The sequence below is a fragment of the Saccoglossus kowalevskii genome, chromosome 1 (assembly GCF_978046115.1).
Source record: "Saccoglossus kowalevskii chromosome 1, keSacKowa6.1, whole genome shotgun sequence".
Lineage (NCBI taxonomy): Eukaryota > Metazoa > Hemichordata > Enteropneusta > Harrimaniidae > Saccoglossus > Saccoglossus kowalevskii.
The window spans coordinates 10,080,864-10,099,981 of NC_140641.1; the positions used below are offsets into that span (position 1 = coordinate 10,080,864).

Consider the following 19,118-nt stretch of genomic DNA (forward strand, 5'->3'; position numbering starts at 1 on the left):
TAAACTGTTTACAAAAGTAGTTTAAATCGAAAGTACAATAATTTTGACAGTTTTCTTCTGGGGTTCAGTTAAGACAGAATCAACTGTATTTGAACCAAAAAAAGGTAATAGAAGTCAGGATTTAACTAACATAGGAGATTCAACAGGGCACTTCAAAGCTATAAACAAACCTGAATATTTTTTTATTAAGGTGGTAAATTAAAGTAAAGCAAATATCCAAATTGTCAGTCACTCTACACAAGACTAAGCGTCAGGGTTATTGTAAAAGACCAATCACAAGAACATCAACTCTTTAAAAAAAACAAATTGAGAAGAATAGAATATTCTTTAGCCATCTAAAAAGGTGCATAGATGTAAAATTTTCCAGAGCAAAGCAAGGAAATAACACTGAATACATGACAAAGTAAATACCCCATTACATAGTATTTGATTGCAGTATATTCGCCATTATTTCCTTCTTTTATTTCCTATGTGAGAACAAAGGGTGCCACCATACAATAATTTGTACATAAAAAATAGGTGGTGACATTACATACTGCATAAACCATGGAATTCTCACATTTTTAATACATAATTTAGTTCATTCATTTCAAAAACCCCAGTGCAATTATCGCTGCTACAAAATAATGAAAGTAGCTACGACTCACTAAGAACCCATCGTAAAATGTTATGCCCCTTGTGAAATTGACAACTATAAATCATTTAAATATAAATAATAACCTAAAGCTATGCATATTGCAGTTTACTGTTTATCACATCAAAGAAACTAGTATCTAGTCTCTATTCAAATGAATCCTGAATTACTGTTATTTCAGTAACAGTTTCATGTCATCTGACTCGGCCGATTCAAAATACGTTGAGCCATCTGGAGCTTTTCCATCAGTACTTGCACCCTGCAGAAAAATAAGACAATAACATGTTGAGTGAATTTTGCACATAACCTAGGGCATACTCAACAACTATTTACAAATGTCAAAATTGATATCAGTCCAACCTGTTTTAGTGACTACCTTTATATAAAGACCGACTGCCTACAACGACCTTCCTTTTGGGTGGTCCTAGTGCAATTTACATGCAAAGTGATTTGTATATAAAGACCACCTGTCTAACATGACCAGTAACCACTTATTTGGCATTACATTGGTGAGCCTGTATAAAGGCCAAAGGAATGTAAGATGATGACATGTTTAGTGTTTTCCACTACACCGACGTTTGATTAAATTGAATATTTCAATTTATTCCCTCTCCTTAAATATATCTTCACAAATTACCCCATAAACTGAAAAATTATCATATTTGTATTAAAAAATAAATTAAACAACCTCCATATAAAGACCACATCATCTGTATACATGACAATTATCTTTTACACAGGTTTGACTGTATATGGTAAAATTTTCAACAAAAAAACATTGGCAATTTTGTTTTCTTTTAAAAATCAATACCGGGTAGAATATCATGACCAAAGAGAATGAGGATCTGTAAATGGACTGAAATTCCAAGTGATGTTGACAATGTCTGAGCCTGTGTTTCCATGCCCACACTGTTTAACCATTACCACAAATTGCCACCAGAGGGCAGAATTGATAAAAAAAAATATAATGCATTACCTTGCGTAACAGTAGTCTTACAGAATCTGTATGTCCTTCAAATATAGCTGCTAATATAGGGGTAATACCATGTTTATCTGGTAACTGTATGAGAAAATATGCAGCTATTCAATAATCTGTTTTGCCAGTCTCAATAAAACAATCAGAATTGTCTTGACTGGTAACTCAAGAAAATGGAATTATAATCGGCAATAAATTTGCAATGGAAACTAATTTCACTTGTCCAGCTTGAGGTTCAACACTCCTGGAACAACGATGTGACTATTTAGGCAAGTTGCAATTCTCCTAATAAAGTCTTATCAATCAAGTTTAATCAACACAAAAAAAAAAAAAAAAAGTCATTGTTAATGACATAGTCCCTGTATTATAGACGCAAGATGTATATATATGACCCAATGTGTGATGCATGTGTGAAATTTAAACTTGATTGGTCTAGCATGTAGAGATATGACTCCACTGACCTGCAATTGTTTAAACAAGATGACTGATAGACAGCAATTATGAATTTGATGATTTTAATGATGACAAAATGCATGTGCATTTGTCCGATATGATGTACATGTGAAGTTTTAGCTTGATCGGTCAAGCCATGTCAGACATATAGATTTGAAACTATTATTTAAAACCTAATCCGAAAAATAAAATGACGTGCATCAAGGTTCCAAGTTTGAACAGCAGAATATGTCCATACACAGCTGAGATCTGTTTTCGGAATGGTGAAAATGTGTGATCTCCATGCATTTTGGGCCTAAATGACTGCAATTCGGCAATCTTCAATCGGATCATGAAACAAATATAGGTGTACATGTCTGATATAATGTCTGATGTATGTGTGAAGTATAAACTTGATCAGCCGAAGCATTTGTGATATAGCTCCATTGAACTGCATTGTTTAAGATTGTTAATTAGCCATTTTGGATTTGATGGATTTAATGGTGACAAAAATGGGAAGTTTGAATTTGATAGGCCCAAGCATGTGTGAGATGTGGCTGGATCCCTAAGTCCCCGTTTTCAGACTCAGTTTGAATGGGGACTAAAAAAATAGTGAAGTTTAGTATCCATACATAATATTGTTGAATAAAACCATGAAAATGTGTGGTTTCCATGAAAACTAAACGCTTTTGTAAACTTACCTGCCATCAAATCTGAACAGGAAAACACTAACCTAAGCATGGTAACCCTAGATATCTGCAACAGATGCAGCCAAAGAGGAAGGTAATAAACACACTAGCACTTACATTAATATCAGCACCTTTTGATAGTAAATATTCTATAACATCAACTTGTCCAAAGTCAGCAGCTACATGTAAGGCAGTACGACCCATGGATAACTCTCCATTCACATCAAAACCCTGGTTGGAAAGCAAAAGGATACAGTGAATCATTCATGAAAATAAATGTCATATGCCAGAATGAGGCAATGGGGTTCTGTCATATATTTTGGGAGGAATAAATTTGTAGAAAGACTAGTTTGTTGGAATAAAAAGTCAAAAATATCAATTTTGATGAAAGTGAACGAAAATAAGTCAGTACATGTAATTATTTATAAAATTTTACTGCATATCCCAGAATTAATATTAAATTAAATGTATTTATCTTATGGCCCCTCATAGAATAGAACATAAACAATTTCTAGACATCACAATAATATATATCTAAAAAAATTGGCTAAAAAATAGTTGGTACAATTCTGACCCTAAATATATTTCTGTGTTTTATTTTCGCCAAATTTTTACAAGAATTTTGAAACCCAAATTTAACTTAATTAAAATTTTATAATAGAAAGATTGAAGATGATCAAACAAACAATTTTAAGCGACATTTTCAACAATATCATGAATATTGCAACAATAATAAAATAGTTTTCATAACATTATGGTGATCCATTTACCGTTTGCCAAAACAGGGCAAGGGAATAAAAGTACATTAATTATAGAACAAATTCAACTTCAACAAATATATAATTTGTTGTAAATAATGTCATAACCTCATAGTTTCACATCTGCAAAACCATAGGGAGTTGATGACTTATTTGTTTGGTTATCCCTAAATTTACTCAGCCATACTGATTCCACAGAAACAAGTATTACTGCAGTCGTGAATTTGTTTCATACACATAACCAGTAATATCAGCAGCTAATTGGCTGACAATACAGCTGTGTTGCAAGCAATGTTTGTTCCAAATCTTGTAATGTTCTATTGGTTTCCTGAAGCAACAGCTGACAATACTGCTGGCTAGGTGTACAAAACAAATTTGCGGCCACAGTAATAATTGTTTCTGTCCAATCGGTCCACACTGTTAATGGATGAATAAATTTAAAGATATACGCTTGCATTACATTAACAAACTGTTTCAATTCTATAATATCCTTTATTTTAAGCAAAGATAAGATGTCCCTGTATCGGGACATATTCGTTCCACTCCTCAAACGTACATGTATTGTATTGACTTTAGCAACCAACCACACGAATAGAACGTCAAGTTCCTGTGCTGAAAACAGACGAGGAAACTAGAACTAGAAATGTTTAGAAATTAAACATACATTCTGTACATTTACATCGGTAATTTACAGAACGTACGTACCCTGTATACATCCACTATAGCATATAAAATAATCTAGTAGAAATAAAAATAGGACACACCCTCCCCCTGAGCCAGGAAATGAAAGGAAACGTAACTGGCCCAGCTACAACTCGAGCATCGACACCCGTTGGGCAAAATATTGCCCAAGTCAAACTCACTTACGGGTTGCTCGACGTGCTCCTTCACTTTATCGAGATCACCATTTTGGACGCTCCACTTGAATTCACTCATCTTGAAATAAAATACTGAATATAAACAAACAAAACTTCGACACACATGTACTCAACTCTTCTACCCTCGGCGTAATACACACAGCGATGGCGACCAGTCGCAAGGGGTTCTGGGAAAACGGAAGTGTCAAAATGCCTACGAGCCCATACTAGAGGGCGCTATTGGGACGAGAGTAACTCGTACTTGAAACCACCGGAGACTGTTTATTTTACTAACTGTCGTCGTTGGTTGATTCAAATACCACCAACATGTCAGGTTCGTATACGTTTTTCTTAAATAAATAAATCTGAATATTCTTCCGAAGTAAAACTAGACCTCAGCACAGTCCCTCTATAGACAGAGGGACTGTGACTTCAGATAATCTGTTTAATCCCAAACATCGTTGAGAATATATAATGTACGAACATCTGACATCAGGATATTTTATTTGGGACATACACAAAACAAAGCTTATGCACAGTTCAAAGACATGAAAAATATCACACGAAAATAAAAACAAGAAAAATACAACAAAAAGCGCAGCTAAAATAATTCTAAGACAAGAAAAACAAAATTTGCTAATATGCTGGAAATATAACTGTCATTATTAGAAAGCACAAACGGAAATAACTCCTCATCTGGCACATAAATAAATAAACCTGCAATGTGTGTGATGTTCATATTTTGTGAAGTAATCTACCACTGAATTGCAATTTTAAAATGGCAAATTCTGTCACCTCTTTTTTTAATCCTTATGTGTCTTCCTAATTCTACAGGTAGGTAATGGGATAAATTTGCTCAGTGCAAATATATTTTCTGTTTTTAATTTGGACCAAATAAATGACAGATTTTTAGTGTCATTTAAGTCTGTCGGTTATTTAGTCATCTGTGATAAGTTCTAAATAAATGTAAACCATGGATCATAGAAATTATTTTTACATTTGTCAATAACTGCAGCTAGTAGCACAGGGAGCCCAGGAACTATTAACTGTACGCAGTCCCTATGAGCAGCTGGTATCTAGTGCGAGAAATAGACAAGGGATGAAGGCTCCAGTGAGCCCATATATTTTAAAATCTATAAAAAAATATCAGCTTGAACAATAATAGTCGCTCTTTCAAATTTCGCCAAAGACATGCTTTTAGAATAAATCAAAAAACTACAAAAATTGACTTTATTTAAAAATAATTAACGGCTGCCTCGTAAGCACGACACAGTTGGAGGCGTTGCTTATTCAGAATGTGTCAACAACCAATCACAAGACTGTTTACGAACCACATTGAGTTTACAACTCTGTTAACCGCACTTAACTGGTTTTAGAATCACCTAATGCCCAAGGTATTCTGTTTCTAAAGCCAGAAATTCCTGTTGTGGGTTCTTAATTACTATTTCAGCAAAGGTTGCTAATCTACCTTTTCATACAAATTACCATAAAGACAGTATAAACAGACTAGATACAGGGGTTTTTCTAGAAAAAAAACTGCAAGAGGGGGCACCGCAATTCAGCGGCGCCACCAAGTGGGGGAGATAGGGTTCTCCTTACCAGGGTGCAGAGTTTTTGATAATTCTAAGTTAAAATGGAGTATTTTATAGTTTCCTTGGGGCCAAAATTACTACTGTAAAGGGGGTAATTATTCACTGGGTTTTAATTTAGCTTATTTCGCTGACTGGAAAAATGCGCTAAATTAAAACAGTGAATATGTAAAATTTAGCATAGAACACATTATCTAAATGACGAAACTGTGAATTTAAAACCCACTGAATATGCCTGAAATGGTAAATCAATGAAATTTAAACCCAGTGAAAATTAATCATTTTACAGTATCAAACAGGTCACAGTTGAAGACTGTGGCCACATGTAATCCCTGGTCAATTAGAATTTTATGGTTGCCAGAGGATCTTACCCCAGGGTATGGGGGCGCATGGCCATGGCATGAAGGCACAATTTTCTTGTTTAGAAAAATTCCTGCTGGATATCCATCCTATGGCATTGACAAGAAAATCTAAAATCAGGGCTGAACAAGATGCTTATGGTGTCAAATGAGCAAGCTAATTTGAAGCATTACAAATTTAGCATTTGAAGATTACACACAAGAATTTGGATCAAACAAGTAGTCTCAGAAAACAAGTCCCAAACATGCATGTGCCCATCTTTAAATCGCTGCTTGGCCAACACAGATTGTAACCCTTCACTGCCACACACGAGTTATCCAACTGTTTAGATACATTCATATTTCACACATGGATAAATCAGATTCACCTGTATGGCTCAAGATAATTGTATACAACAGACTTAATACACTACATCATTATTGCATGTATTGAATCAAATGTGTGCGTGTTAAATTTAGCATAAACAGACAAAGACATTCCCAGAAATCAAGCTTTATTTCGTTTTACAATTCCCATTTCATTCCGAAGGAAGAAATTAATGTTAACGATAAGATTTCTGGTAACGAGCACGGGGTCCAGGACCACCAAATTTCTTTGGTTCGCATCTCCTTGGATCAGCTACAAGCAATGTTTTATCATATTGTACCAAGATGTCCTTTATTTCCTTCTTTGAGGCTTCATCAACATCTAAAATAAACATTAAGAAAAAAAAATGTGAAACCATCTGCACACTTTTTCATTTGAACTTCCGTTTCACACACAAGCGCTTACTTGCCATGGTTTATTTTATTGATGTTTGGAAGTGTGCCATCTGTGTCACTGTACTCCCTTACCATTTGCTAACAAAATTTTTTAATTGGAATGACCTTTGTACTACAAACGGCAGCCAATCACAATCTTCAGCAATTTTGCATGTTGAAATACACTTTTTGGAATATGGCTTGTAAAGGGTAGTGGCTTTAATGTCACTGACTCTATATCGACAATGTTTAGCACGGTTGGCAAACAAGGCTCTCCTTTTAAGGACTGAAGCGAGGCATCTTAATGGTAAAATAATCTGCTTGATAATTTATTAAAACTGGTATTGAAAATGCACAAGTATATCTTAGTGCATGTAGTGACCAAAGTTCTGGGGTCACCGGATAGTTTGAGTTTCAGAGCAGTAATTTCTGATGAATGAGCCAAAGTAGACACTTGGTGAGAGAACACAATGAACATTCACAATTCCAAGATGGTTGGCAAGTTTCACGATTTCGTCTAGGACAAGCAGTCGATCAGGAAGGTGAATGATGAAGTTATTAGTATACTGGCGTGTTGAAACTTTCTGCCACCATTTTCGGCTTTAGAATTTTTGCTTTGCAGTAGGTGGACATATCAGGAAAATAAAAATTCTGTTCTTGTAATGCACAAGTTCATAGTGTAAGAAAGTAAATAAGCTGGACAAATATTAGCCACACAAATTAAATCAGTATGTCGTAAAATAAAGTAAGCCGTCTGCAACAAGAGTGGTCGGTAAAGTCAGACCAGATGGTCGCAGAGAGTTTCTACATTAGAGAATACCACAAGTTCACAAACATGCGATACACATCGCTTGATACACCTGTCATTTTGTGCTATAAAGCTATGAGGAATGTCAACATCACTTACATTTTTGGTAGTACGATACCAATGATTTCGATATAGCTTGTCTGATTGCTGTGAAAAGATTGAAAAATATTTTGTGAAACAGAATGTGTAAATGAGTATGTTGTATGGTGGAAACCAGTTGTGCAGGGCAGGAAATGAAATTCCTAGCAACACAAGTATACCATACTGTGTATAAAGATTTGAAATGTTGAACATGGTACCAAAACATCTCAATATCCCTTTATTTAGTCTTGACTCATTTGTTGCAACCTAAAGCTCAAAACATGCTTTAGACTGGACAACTGCAACAGATTACAAAATAATTGAAAATGTTATCACTAAATACCACTTTTGGTTCACATATCAATTTTCTATATATTTATTACCATATTCTCATGGTTTGGACTGTCAACTCAAGAAGCCACCAAAATAATATGTATTGCAGCAGAGCATTTAATAAATTTTAGTCTTGAAAATGGGTGTCCTCTCAACACAACATTCAAGTCCTGATAGTGACAGACAACATATTGTTATATTCAGGGAATATTGCATTTATATGGCTTATCAAACCATTTTACATGGGGTTGGCATACTGTTGTGCAGTCTCTAAAATTCACTTTGACAACATCCTCTTAAAGCAAAAATTGTGTATACCAGTTTTTAATGAAAACCACAATACCTATCGTATTGTGGTTTTCATCAAAAACTGGTATACAAAAGGAGTTCTCAAGAGAAACGTCTTAAGATACCCAAACTAATTCTACATCCTATAACAGTAAAGTTAAAGGTGTGTAAATCAGCAATAAATTACCATATATTTGTGCAACTCGTCCACCGCCTTTTACTCTCACTCTAATGTCAACTTCAGAAAATCTTTCTTTGCCTAATAATAGTATGGGTTCTTGCAGCTGAAAATAAATCGGTGTAGTTGATACATATTTATTGGGTGTCAAATGATTAAGTCAAGGTACTGCTCTAACCAAAATTGAAACCATTCCTAATTCTAAACGCATTTATATTTTGAATAGTCGACCGATGGTCTTGTTATTTTTTTACTAGGAATTTCATAATTAACCACCAGATAAAGTAAACATACTTTTGATAATCACTTAGTCAGAATAAAGGCAACAACACATCAAGTTCGACACAATTTGTATAAAACATGTGTACTGGGAATCTAAGTTAGGTTATTTGCCAGTGTACATATGCACATTCTGTATTCTGTCTTGCATTGTAGGATCCATTGGCAGTGTTCGAGTAGGTAGCCAACAATCGAATAGAAATAGCCAATTTGACAGTGCTGACGATCCAGGAATATATGAATACATTGGCACATATTGACTTCCAATTTGTTCAATACTTCTATAGAATGCAAAAACATGCCAGCAGCACACAAAACAAGCTGAAATGTATTCACAATCTTGAAAATTAGTACAAAAGACAATGCGATATTGGTTTACCTTGTATCGCAATGCAGCTGGTTCTAGGGTATCCAGAGGACGTCCATTAACTTTCAAAATACCTTTACCACGCTTACAATGGGCCACAGCAGTAGCAGTTTTCTAATGAAAGAGTAAATAAAGAACATAAGGTACTATGGATTCTTTACCATAAAACAAATACATTTTCAAGACATGGGAATAATTTTACATTACATACCATTGCACTTATTGGCATGGTCCCCAGTTTGTGCATATTCAGACAAGTTTTTCAGAACTTGAAATTAAATTATCTATACAAACCTTTACATAACTGATATCTGAAGGATTGTTTTTGTTAAAATTCTGTCTAAAATCGTTCATCAGTACAACTCTCAACGAAAGACTAAGCAGACTTGACGAATGAGGGCGTCCTATGAAGCAAAGCGTGTAAGGGAGGAAAAACCAGACACGAGGTTTGTTTATTTCATCCAGAGGTGACATTTGTAAAGAATATGGGACCTTGTGGTCATTATTTAATGTATATAGGTATATACGTAAATCGGCTACCGATAAGAAGGGTAAATTATAAATAAATATGAAGTCACTTTACCTTTCTTCCGAAGACTTGAACAGACTGGATACTTCCTTTTCCCCCGGGCCTGAGATAAAAAATAATTAATACAATTGACACGAGAAGTATTCATTGTTCAAACAAATATTTAATACAGTAAAAATTACATCGTTTAAATGATGAAATCAAACGTTTTATCGCACCTTTCTAGATCTCGCTCCATGTTGATCGAGCAGAAGTGTTTAAAGAGGTCGTGTCACGGGTTTCTATCGCTGACCTCAAAGGGAGTCTCGCGTAATACATCCTGAAACCTCGCGATACAAAATACAATTTCGCGAGACTTTCTTGCCAAATAAACAGGAAGTAACCGGTTAATACAGTTAGTAATCTAATTCCCTGTACCTGAGCGTGTTAAAATAAACTGAACAGACGATTAAACCTAGGGAACTGTTACACAGTTGCATAAATTATGTTGTCCAAACGCCCCGTCAGATAATGTAAATATTTATAGTTAAAAAAGCTTACATTATTTATTTAATGTTAATAAATTAATGACTGACTGTATTTACCTGAAAGATCCTGCAATGTTCCTAATCATTGACGCGGGACATTTTGAAACTATAGAAGTAAACATCAAGTACTCCTGAAGATTTCACGACTGAACGTAATTTGGTAAGTTACTATTATTACCACATAACACGTCAGAGCTCAGCAGAAAGTTTCGGTGTCAGTATCTACCGGTAGTTCGTTTGTGAGTTATTGAATGTTGACTGGCACTGTCAAAATGTTTTATTTATCAAATTTCTCTAGAGTTGGAATATAACAACAAAAATGTTCCAACTTTATTTTACTTGTTTATGAATTGTTGGCAACATTTTTCATTTTATTTATAAGCAAAAACACAAAAAAACTAAAGATTTTTTGTCTCCAGTGTAGTCTTTGCAGAGCTACCCTGTATGTATGTATGTATGTATGTATGTATGTATGTATGCATGCATGCATGTATGTGTGTATGTCAATTTTTTTTGTTCCACCGTAATCTCAATAACCACTGATCAAATTTCGGCCAATGTGCAGATTTGATTAGTTTTAAAAATCTATGCAAATTAATTACCTAATTTGCATGATAATTAGGTAATTTTTAGCTGTTCCATGACTGTTCCACTGATATCTAAAGAACCAGTCATTGGATTTTGATGAAACTTTGTACATAGATGCTCTGAACTAATTTGCCGATTTGATTAGTTTTAGGTAAAAATATGTGCATATTAATTAGCTAATTTTCATAATAAGTCAATGTTCAGCTTTTCCACTGATATCTCAAGAACTAATCACATTTCAATGAAATTTGGTACATAGATGTTATAGGACACTGCAAAGACATATTAATCACCTAATTTGCATAATTAATGTTCAGCTTTTGATATCTCAATTAGTAATCATCACATTCCAATAAAACTTTGAACATAGATACTCTAGGACTATGCAGAGATCCATTGTTTTGAAGTAAATATTTGTCCATATTAATCACCTAATTTGCATAATTAGTTAATTTTCAGCTTTCCCACTGATACCTCAACTACTAATCATCACATTTCAATGAAAACTTTGAACATAGATACTCTAGGACTATGCAGAGATCCATTGTTTTGGAGTAAATATTTGTGCATATTAATCTCCTAATTTGCATAATTAGTTAATTTTCAGCTTTTCCACTGATTTCTCAACTACTAATCATCACATTTCAATGAAACTTGGTACATAGATACTCTAGGACTATGCAGAGATCAGTTGTTTTGGGTGAATATTTGTGCATTAATCACCTAATTTGCACAATTAGTTAATTTTCAGCTTTTACACTGATATATCAAGTATGAATCATCTCATTTCATGAAACTTGGGACATAGATCCTGTAGGAGACCTGACTTAGTTTTGGGATTACTAATTATCTAATTCGCATAACTAACCAACTTTCAACTCTCAATAACATTTGGTACATAAATGCTCTAAGACAATAGACAGACCTGATTAATTTGGAGTTACAATCTGTACATATTAATTATCTAATTTGCATAATTAAATAAATTTAATTAAATAAATAAGCTTTCACACTGATATCTACAGTACTAATTATTCAATTTCAATGAAACTTAGTACATGTATGCTCTAGGGCAATGTGCAAACCTGATTAGTTTTGGGTTAAAATCTATTATTTCCATAATTAGCATAATCATTTATAATTTTTTGGTTCTAATCACATTTCAATGAAACTTGGTTACATAGATGGTCTGTTACATTGTCTCTTGTCTCCAATACTCTCAGCACACAGGAGTTCTTTCTAAGCTTTTTTTTATTATTAAAATGTGCTTACATTATTACTCTTTAGAGATTGGTCATAACAGAAACTCTGGGTACGATAAATTTTGAGAAAAAAGTCAGCACAGATTATTTTGTAAAAAATTACATAAACTATGTATAATATAATATCTATAATATGGATGAGACACCACTGCGATTTGATATGCCAGGTAGGCGAACACTTGAGCACAAGGGTGTAAAAACCATCCATATAAAGACGAGGAGTTCCGAAAAATCACTCCCGTTCTCACAGTCACAGCGGAAGGCAAAAAGACCCGCCCACTGATTATATTCAAGAGAAACCACCGACTCAACGAACTCACGAACTGAAAAATAAAAGTCAAAGTTCAGGGGAAAGGCTACATCAATGAATCTTTAAGTGTTTAAATTACTTTTCCAAATTTATTACTTTGATGCGAGTCTGATGTTCACATCATAGAGGTCAACCCTGAGTCAAGATGGCTACTCTATGTAGACAAACTACATGTCTGTTCATTCTAGAAAAAAGTTAAGTCAGATGTCATGTTTTATTTATTTCGCCGTATTTAAATTTTTGCCAGGTTTATTTCTTTTTTCCTTTTTATTTCAACTTGTTTGTCATGGTCAAGAAAGACCTGTCTACTGTCTACTTATGTGGGATTCATGCAGCGTTCACCTCGCTCCATAAGTCAAAGATATTCCCGTAGATAGCTTGACGTCAGTCCTTCAGGCATTAGATGTTGGCACTAAAAGATCACATGTATGCCCAATGGGATGAATGGATGAAGACCAGTTACGCTGTATTTACAACTGGCTGGAAAACGCATAGACCCAACTAAGACTGTACTGGAATGGGTTGTCACATCCTGGGATAAAGTTCCATCTTAAACCTGGTTTACGAAGATCTTGAGACAGACGATGAAGAGTTTGGTGAAGAGATTGCTGATATATTTTTCAGTGACGACATCAATGAAGATTTTCTTTGGTTTTAAAATGAAAATCTATTGCCATGATATCGTGTGGAAACTTTTATATACAAAATCAACAGCCCTTTTCAAGGCCACCACATCTTCTCAAAAGAGTATATCGTTTACAAATAAATATCATGTATTGTATGTTTGTTTATTCGAATGTGTGTGATATTTGCTAGTTTAGTTTACACGCCAGAAGTATTGCGTGCATCTCATTAACTGTTGACATGTCTAATTTGCATATCCCAGCGCCATGTTATTTTTGCAATAGAAGACGCACACTCAATTTTAGTGATTTAACTAGAAGACGGAGTCTCACTTTTTAATTTAAACCGCTGCTACAATTACGAATTTTACGGTAGTCAACGTGAGATCCTACTACAATGGTAGGATGGAAAATGCATATAATACGGCAAATCTGCATTTCTGAAGAAAGCTATTGAAATAAACATAATTCAAAAAAATATATACAACATTTGCATCTCAGTAGCAGGTTTTGTATTAGCCACGGTTACTAGTAATCAGGTGTAGCATATGTCCATCCATGTTCTATGGAATCAAACCTGACAAGACCGCTGTACATGGTAAATAAACTATGAAAAGTTATGTAAACGTATACTATGCAAGTGGTTAACAACACTCATTAGCATAGCCACACCTTCAATAAAATAAAAAAATCACCCAGGGCGACTGAACTGGGCATCACAATACATTAGCTTATTAGAACTATATTTTTCCACTAGATGACTTACTTTTCTGCCCAAATAAAGAAACATCTTTTATAGAATGCTTAAAACAATTTGCGTATTTTAATCTTTCAGATGTCAACATGCTCTCAGTATCAACAGACAGTCATTCAAAAGAAAATTGCCAACAAAATGGCATGAGCCAAGATTGCAGCAAGAAAGCAAAGTTGTACTCTAACCAACATAATGAATATCAGTACTTGCAGTTGATTGAGAATATTATTCATAATGGGAATTCAAAAAGTGACCGCACTGGTACTGGTACACTATCAATATTTGGAGCCCAGTGTAGATACAGTTTAAGAGGTATGTACTATGTGATGAGGAGTTTGATTTTGAAACATTTTTAGAATTAGAATTATTTTCCTGCAATATACTGATATATACTGTCAACAATTTAATTTTGCCTCCATGAAATTTTATGTTTTGATCATTCGCAAATACAGAATTTTGCTTCAATTCGTATAACTTTGTCTCTTCTGGGTCCCAGAGAATTTGTTACTGCTACAAAATTTTGAATGTTTCACAGAATCATGCAATTCCCCAAATTAAGTGATTTGCAGTACATGTAAGTAGTGAGACACAACAAGTCCAATCTAATTAAAATCTGATGTAGTGTACGGGCTTTAATTATTTTGGCTATAAACTTATTTATAATAATAATAAAATAAAAAGGCATTAATAACACAAGTATTAAAATATTAAATTAAAATAAGTTTATAGCCAAAATAATTAAAGCCCATACACTACATCAGATTTTAATCAGGTTGCAACAAGTCATGAGATCTTTTTTCAAAGCCTGGTAATAATGCACACATATCATCTTGTACATTCAGACCAGTTTCCATTGTTAACAACTAAAAGAGTATTTTGGCGTGGTGTGGCAGAAGAGTTAATATGGTTTATAAAAGGCTCCACCAATGCCAAAGAGTTATCCGATAAAAACGTTCACATCTGGGATGCCAATGGATCTAGGGAATTTCTAGATAGTAGAGGACTTCAAGAAAGAGAAGAAGGTAGTTAACTGTCAAATGCATTTATTTTTAACCTTTGAATTTCTCTACTAAACATGATTTCATGCACAAGATTCATGACACTAATCACAGTAAAAATATTTTGAAACTAATTAACATAATTACGATCTGGTGACTTTACGACACAATTGATGGAAAATCTGTAATCGCTGTGTTTTCTAACTCATGCACACCACAACATCTTTTTACAGCACAAATAAACAAGGTCTAAAGAAGATAGAGTAGAGATTACTTTAATATTATTAAACTAGATCCCAAGTGATGGTACATGAAAGGAAAGACTGAGTTGCGTGTTTCTCTCTAACTAGAGTCTTTTATTTACCTGGTGTAAATGTGTTTTGAAATGTATAGTAAGATTTTCTGTTGAATATTTATCATTTTCGCACTAAAACACTTCGAAAGTAAATAAAACACATTGTCTGAAATTTAAAGAGCTGAGATTTGTGTTGACAGTAACAGCTTCCTTGATTTTTTGGCTGAAATAATGAGGAAACACTCCCCAAGTTAAGGAAATACATGTATGTCACATTTGTGATGTCTCAATGTACTGTGGTAAATGTGAAATTTATAGCATTATAGAGTAACCATGGTATTCATCATGAGTTTGAGTCTGGGAACTTCATATGCAAACCAAGTAAATATACAATTGTTCAGTTGACATTAGAAGTGGTTTTGTGTCCTATATATATATATATATATAATCGTATATAGTTTACCACTATATGCTGATATCATTAATGCTATGCATTTCCCTTCCAACTATTGTAACATAAAGGCAAAAAAAAAACTTATGCTGCCCTCAAGTCGAAAAATTTAAAAATTGGGTCGCTCAGACTTTTTTCTTTTTTAAATTTGTAAAAACTAAGAGTATCGTAGTATTTGGAACATGCAGATCAACCTAAGGTTCAAAGTGGCCAAATACGGGGACTCTGGGGATCAAACAACGGCCCGGGATCCTTAATTTTCAGGGGAAACACCTTTTTACTGCTTAATATGGTGAGTTTTTAATATTTGGGCCTATTAAAAAAAAAAATTCATATTTTTCGGTTTGTCCCGAGGGCAACAAAACAATTTTTATTTTTGGCCTAATGCATGTTTAGATGACTGCTCATTAATGTTACAGGTGACTTGGGGCCTGTTTATGGCTTTCAGTGGAGACACTTTGGAGCGCAATACAAAGACATGCATAGTGATTATTCCAATCAAGGTATAGATCAATTAGCGAACGTTATAGAAACCATCAAAACAAATCCACATGATAGAAGAATTATTATGACAGCATGGAATCCCACAGGTAAGTTTAATCTTAGTTTTGATAAGATAGAAACCAGCAACTGTGGTAGGCTTCCCACTTGTCATAGACTGACTTTCAAGTCTTTGTTTAATAAATTAAAAGTTTAAATGACTAATATAAGAAAAAGTGCAGTGTTTGTGAGTGGTTGCGAAAAAACAATAAACTTGTGTCCCTTGCTAAGTTTGAGTTACTATTAATAGTCATGAGTGACACAATGAATCAAAAGTCATTTTCAATCCATTATTTACCATTTGCTATTTTTAGTTTTTTCATTTTCCCAACAAAAAAACAAAACAGTGACACTTAAAAGCAAGTCTAATCTTGGCAGTAAAATAAGTCCATGCTGCTCACTTAACTTTTAATCTTTACTAGTTCATGGTAGTTGGAGTGAATGTTGAATTGCTTTCACTCCAGAAATATTGAAAAATAGTGCAGACAAATTTGGACGTGAAAGTCTAGTAGTGGAAAGGTTAAGAGTTCAAATTCTATTGGCTGGACATCAAAAAGGGGTTGACTTCCACCCCAGATGAGTATGCCCCCAATGGTGGTGAGGCTAAGATCTAACTAACGTGACTATGGAGGAAACATTGGTTTGGTTTTGTTGATAGCATGCACATAAAATTGACATAATTTTAGCAAAATAATCACGCAACCCTGTCAACATTATACCTAAGATGACCATGTCACATCATTCCAAACATGACCATATGAAATTCCATATAGACCACAAAAATATATTATACACTTTGTGATTAGATGCTGAATTGCATGTAATTGTCTTGTACTGTAATTTATCTTGCTACAGATTTACCGAAAATGGCTCTTCCACCTTGTCATGCATTTGTGCAATTTTATGTTTGTAATGATGAACTATCTTGTCAGTTGTATCAACGTTCAGCTGATATGGTAGGTAACAATTTCTAAAATATCAGTATTGTGAATTGTATCCTTCAAGATTGGCTAGTACTGAAGTCTCAGTCCATGCCATTTAAAAACTCGCAGGGAGCTAAAAATTACTCTCCTGAATGTAGTAATGTGAGCAATGAGGTGCAAGAGATTTGGCAGTATTAAAATTTACTCAAAATGCATTAATTTGGAGTTCTATAATTAGCTCTTCTAGAGATTGATTTGACAGAATACAGTGATCTTATAAAGTAAGGTCTAAGAACATGTTTTGTTTTTTCATAAGTATTTTAGTACTACCACTTTATGTTAAATGTGGGTCCCATACGATTTATAAAAATTTCAAACATGCTTCATGATGATTGGCTCTTTTTAAACTCACTATGATCTATGGGGAATGCACTTTAGCACATACATACCTTAAGAATACACCATAAGAATTACCTGTTTGACTGTAGAATGTTCAATTTAAACTGCTAGAAAATTCATGATTTTCAGTGCCTTGTAAAATTTTCAAAATAGTATCTTTCACGAAACCAACCCCCCGTACATTTTTCCAACATCTTTTAATAATTTTTGGTTCAGATAGACACAAGTCTTAATCAAAGTTTTAAAAAAAAAAAATATGAAAAAGTTGTGTGAGTTTAAAATTTGTAAATGATGACAAAAGTTGGTTTTGGTACCGAGAGGGTTTAAGTAATTTTCAGTATTGTCTCCAGCAAGTCATGGTCAATCATTATATTATCACATGGAATATGCCATGAAATCATGAACTCTACACCACTAAAAATAATGTTTAATTTGCAGGGTCTTGGTGTTCCTTTTAACATTGCTAGTTATGCATTACTGACCTATATGATATGCCATGTGACTGGTTATAAACCTGGAGATTTTGTACATACTATGGGTGATGCACATGTGTACTCCAATCATGTTGAACCATTGAAACAACAGGTAAGCATTGATTGAGTTTTCTGGTTTTAGTTATTAATAACAATGTGTTCTGTGTTTCGAAAACATTTAGCAAACTTTGTGTGTGTGTGTGTGGGGGGGGGGGGGTCCAGTCAGTATGGTGGAATACAAATACCCAGTGCAATACTGCAAAATTATGCATGCTGTAATACATGTTACGGTGACAGATTTCTATATCATAAATATTATTTATCGCCAACATATTTGCTTCATTAGAAGTTCATGTAGGTCAACGATATTTGTTTTGTGGGGGGGGGGGGGGGGGGTTATAAGTGCACCAAGTCCATAAAAATACTCTATCCATCGAAAAACAGTACTACCGGTAGTATCTCATTTTAAAAAGTGCATTAGGATCATGCAATTAATCTCTTGCATTTATATAGTAAGTCTCATGTTGTACATTTAATGTTTATTTACAGATCCAGCGAACACCACGACCCTTCCCTAAACTACACATCAAGAGGAAAATTGAAAATATTGATGATTTCCGATATGAAGATTTTGAATTGGAAGGTTACTCTCCCCATCCTAAAATACCAATGGATATGGCTGTTTGAAGTGTACTTCTCTTATTTATATATCCCAGTCACTTGTACATTCATACATTCATCTACATTGCTAGTCTTTCTCACAGAACATTGAAAGCAATTTGGCTTTGAAAAATGTACAAATGAGTTGAAAAATGTGCGCAATTGCACGATTCCCACCTACTACACTTTGTGCGTCCTTAAAAAATACTTCAGGGGTGAAAATCGCCCTTTTCCTCACTGCCCATTATATTCTTTTAATGATGGCCTGTGCATGTATTGGACTGTGACGCGCCAGCTAGCTCTCTGATACAAACAACAATTATCCTCCTGCATATTTCGTTTAAAATTGTGTGTCCTTATATTTAAAAACATTACCTTTTTCGGGTATGCATACGTAAGTTGGAATAGCCCGCATTG

The 19,118-nt window shown here is 34.2% G+C and overlaps 3 protein-coding genes across 3 annotated transcripts; 1 reads left to right on the forward strand and 2 right to left on the reverse strand.

Moving 5' to 3' along the window:
• Window positions 1-420: 420 nt before the first annotated feature.
• Window positions 421-4,518, reverse strand: LOC100367491 (myotrophin-like). The gene is made up of 4 exons (XM_002741843.4): window positions 4,357-4,518; window positions 2,849-2,962; window positions 1,611-1,694; window positions 421-893 (listed from the first exon to the last, which is right to left on the reverse strand). The coding sequence occupies exons 1-4, from the start codon at window positions 4,423-4,425 to the stop codon at window positions 807-809; spliced, it is 354 nt and encodes a 117-aa protein (XP_002741889.2). The 5' UTR covers window positions 4,426-4,518; the 3' UTR covers window positions 421-806.
• A 2,253-nt stretch (window positions 4,519-6,771) lies between these two features.
• LOC100367646 (small ribosomal subunit protein uS9) lies at window positions 6,772-10,220 on the reverse strand. Its single transcript, XM_002741844.4, has 6 exons — window positions 10,117-10,220; window positions 9,953-10,001; window positions 9,382-9,483; window positions 8,733-8,829; window positions 7,943-7,990; window positions 6,772-6,982 (listed from the first exon to the last, which is right to left on the reverse strand). Exons 1-6 carry the CDS (start codon window positions 10,134-10,136, stop codon window positions 6,837-6,839), a joined length of 462 nt encoding a protein of 153 aa, XP_002741890.1. The 5' UTR covers window positions 10,137-10,220; the 3' UTR covers window positions 6,772-6,836.
• Window positions 10,221-10,504: 284 nt separating this feature from the next.
• LOC100368101 (thymidylate synthase-like) lies at window positions 10,505-18,975 on the forward strand. The gene is made up of 7 exons (XM_085499811.1): window positions 10,505-10,585; window positions 14,044-14,274; window positions 14,805-14,984; window positions 16,126-16,296; window positions 17,102-17,202; window positions 18,007-18,153; window positions 18,591-18,975. The coding sequence occupies exons 2-7, from the start codon at window positions 14,052-14,054 to the stop codon at window positions 18,726-18,728; spliced, it is 960 nt and encodes a 319-aa protein (XP_085355937.1). The 5' UTR covers window positions 10,505-10,585; window positions 14,044-14,051; the 3' UTR covers window positions 18,729-18,975.
• The last annotated feature ends 143 nt before the right edge of the window (window positions 18,976-19,118 follow it).

Bases quoted from the DNA above. Each gene is read 5' to 3' on its own strand.
- LOC100367646 (XM_002741844.4), bottom strand. From the start codon at position 10,136: ATGGAGCGAGATCTAGAAAG. The intron at 10,002-10,116 runs GTGCGATAAAAC...TTTTTATCTCAG, and splicing joins ATGGAGCGAGATCTAGAAAG to GCCCGGGGGAAAAGGAAGTA. The intron at 7,991-8,732 runs GTAATTTATTGC...ATCTTTTCACAG, and splicing joins ACGAGTTGCACAAATATATG to CAATCAGACAAGCTATATCG.
- LOC100367491 (XM_002741843.4), bottom strand. From the start codon at position 4,425: ATGAGTGAATTCAAGTGGAGCGTCCAAAATGGTGATCTCGATAAAGTG. The intron at 2,963-4,356 runs GTAAGTGAGTTT...CTTTCCAACCAG, and splicing joins AGGAGCACGTCGAGCAACCC to GGTTTTGATGTGAATGGAGA. The intron at 894-1,610 runs GTAATGCATTAT...ATTTTTCTGCAG, and splicing joins TAAGACTACTGTTACGCAAG to GGTGCAAGTACTGATGGAAA.
- LOC100368101 (XM_085499811.1), top strand. From the start codon at position 14,052: ATGCTCTCAGTATCAACAGACAGTCATTCAAAAGAAAATTGCCAACAA. The intron at 14,985-16,125 runs GTAGTTAACTGT...TTAATGTTACAG, and splicing joins ACTTCAAGAAAGAGAAGAAG to GTGACTTGGGGCCTGTTTAT. The intron at 16,297-17,101 runs GTAAGTTTAATC...ATCTTGCTACAG, and splicing joins GACAGCATGGAATCCCACAG to ATTTACCGAAAATGGCTCTT.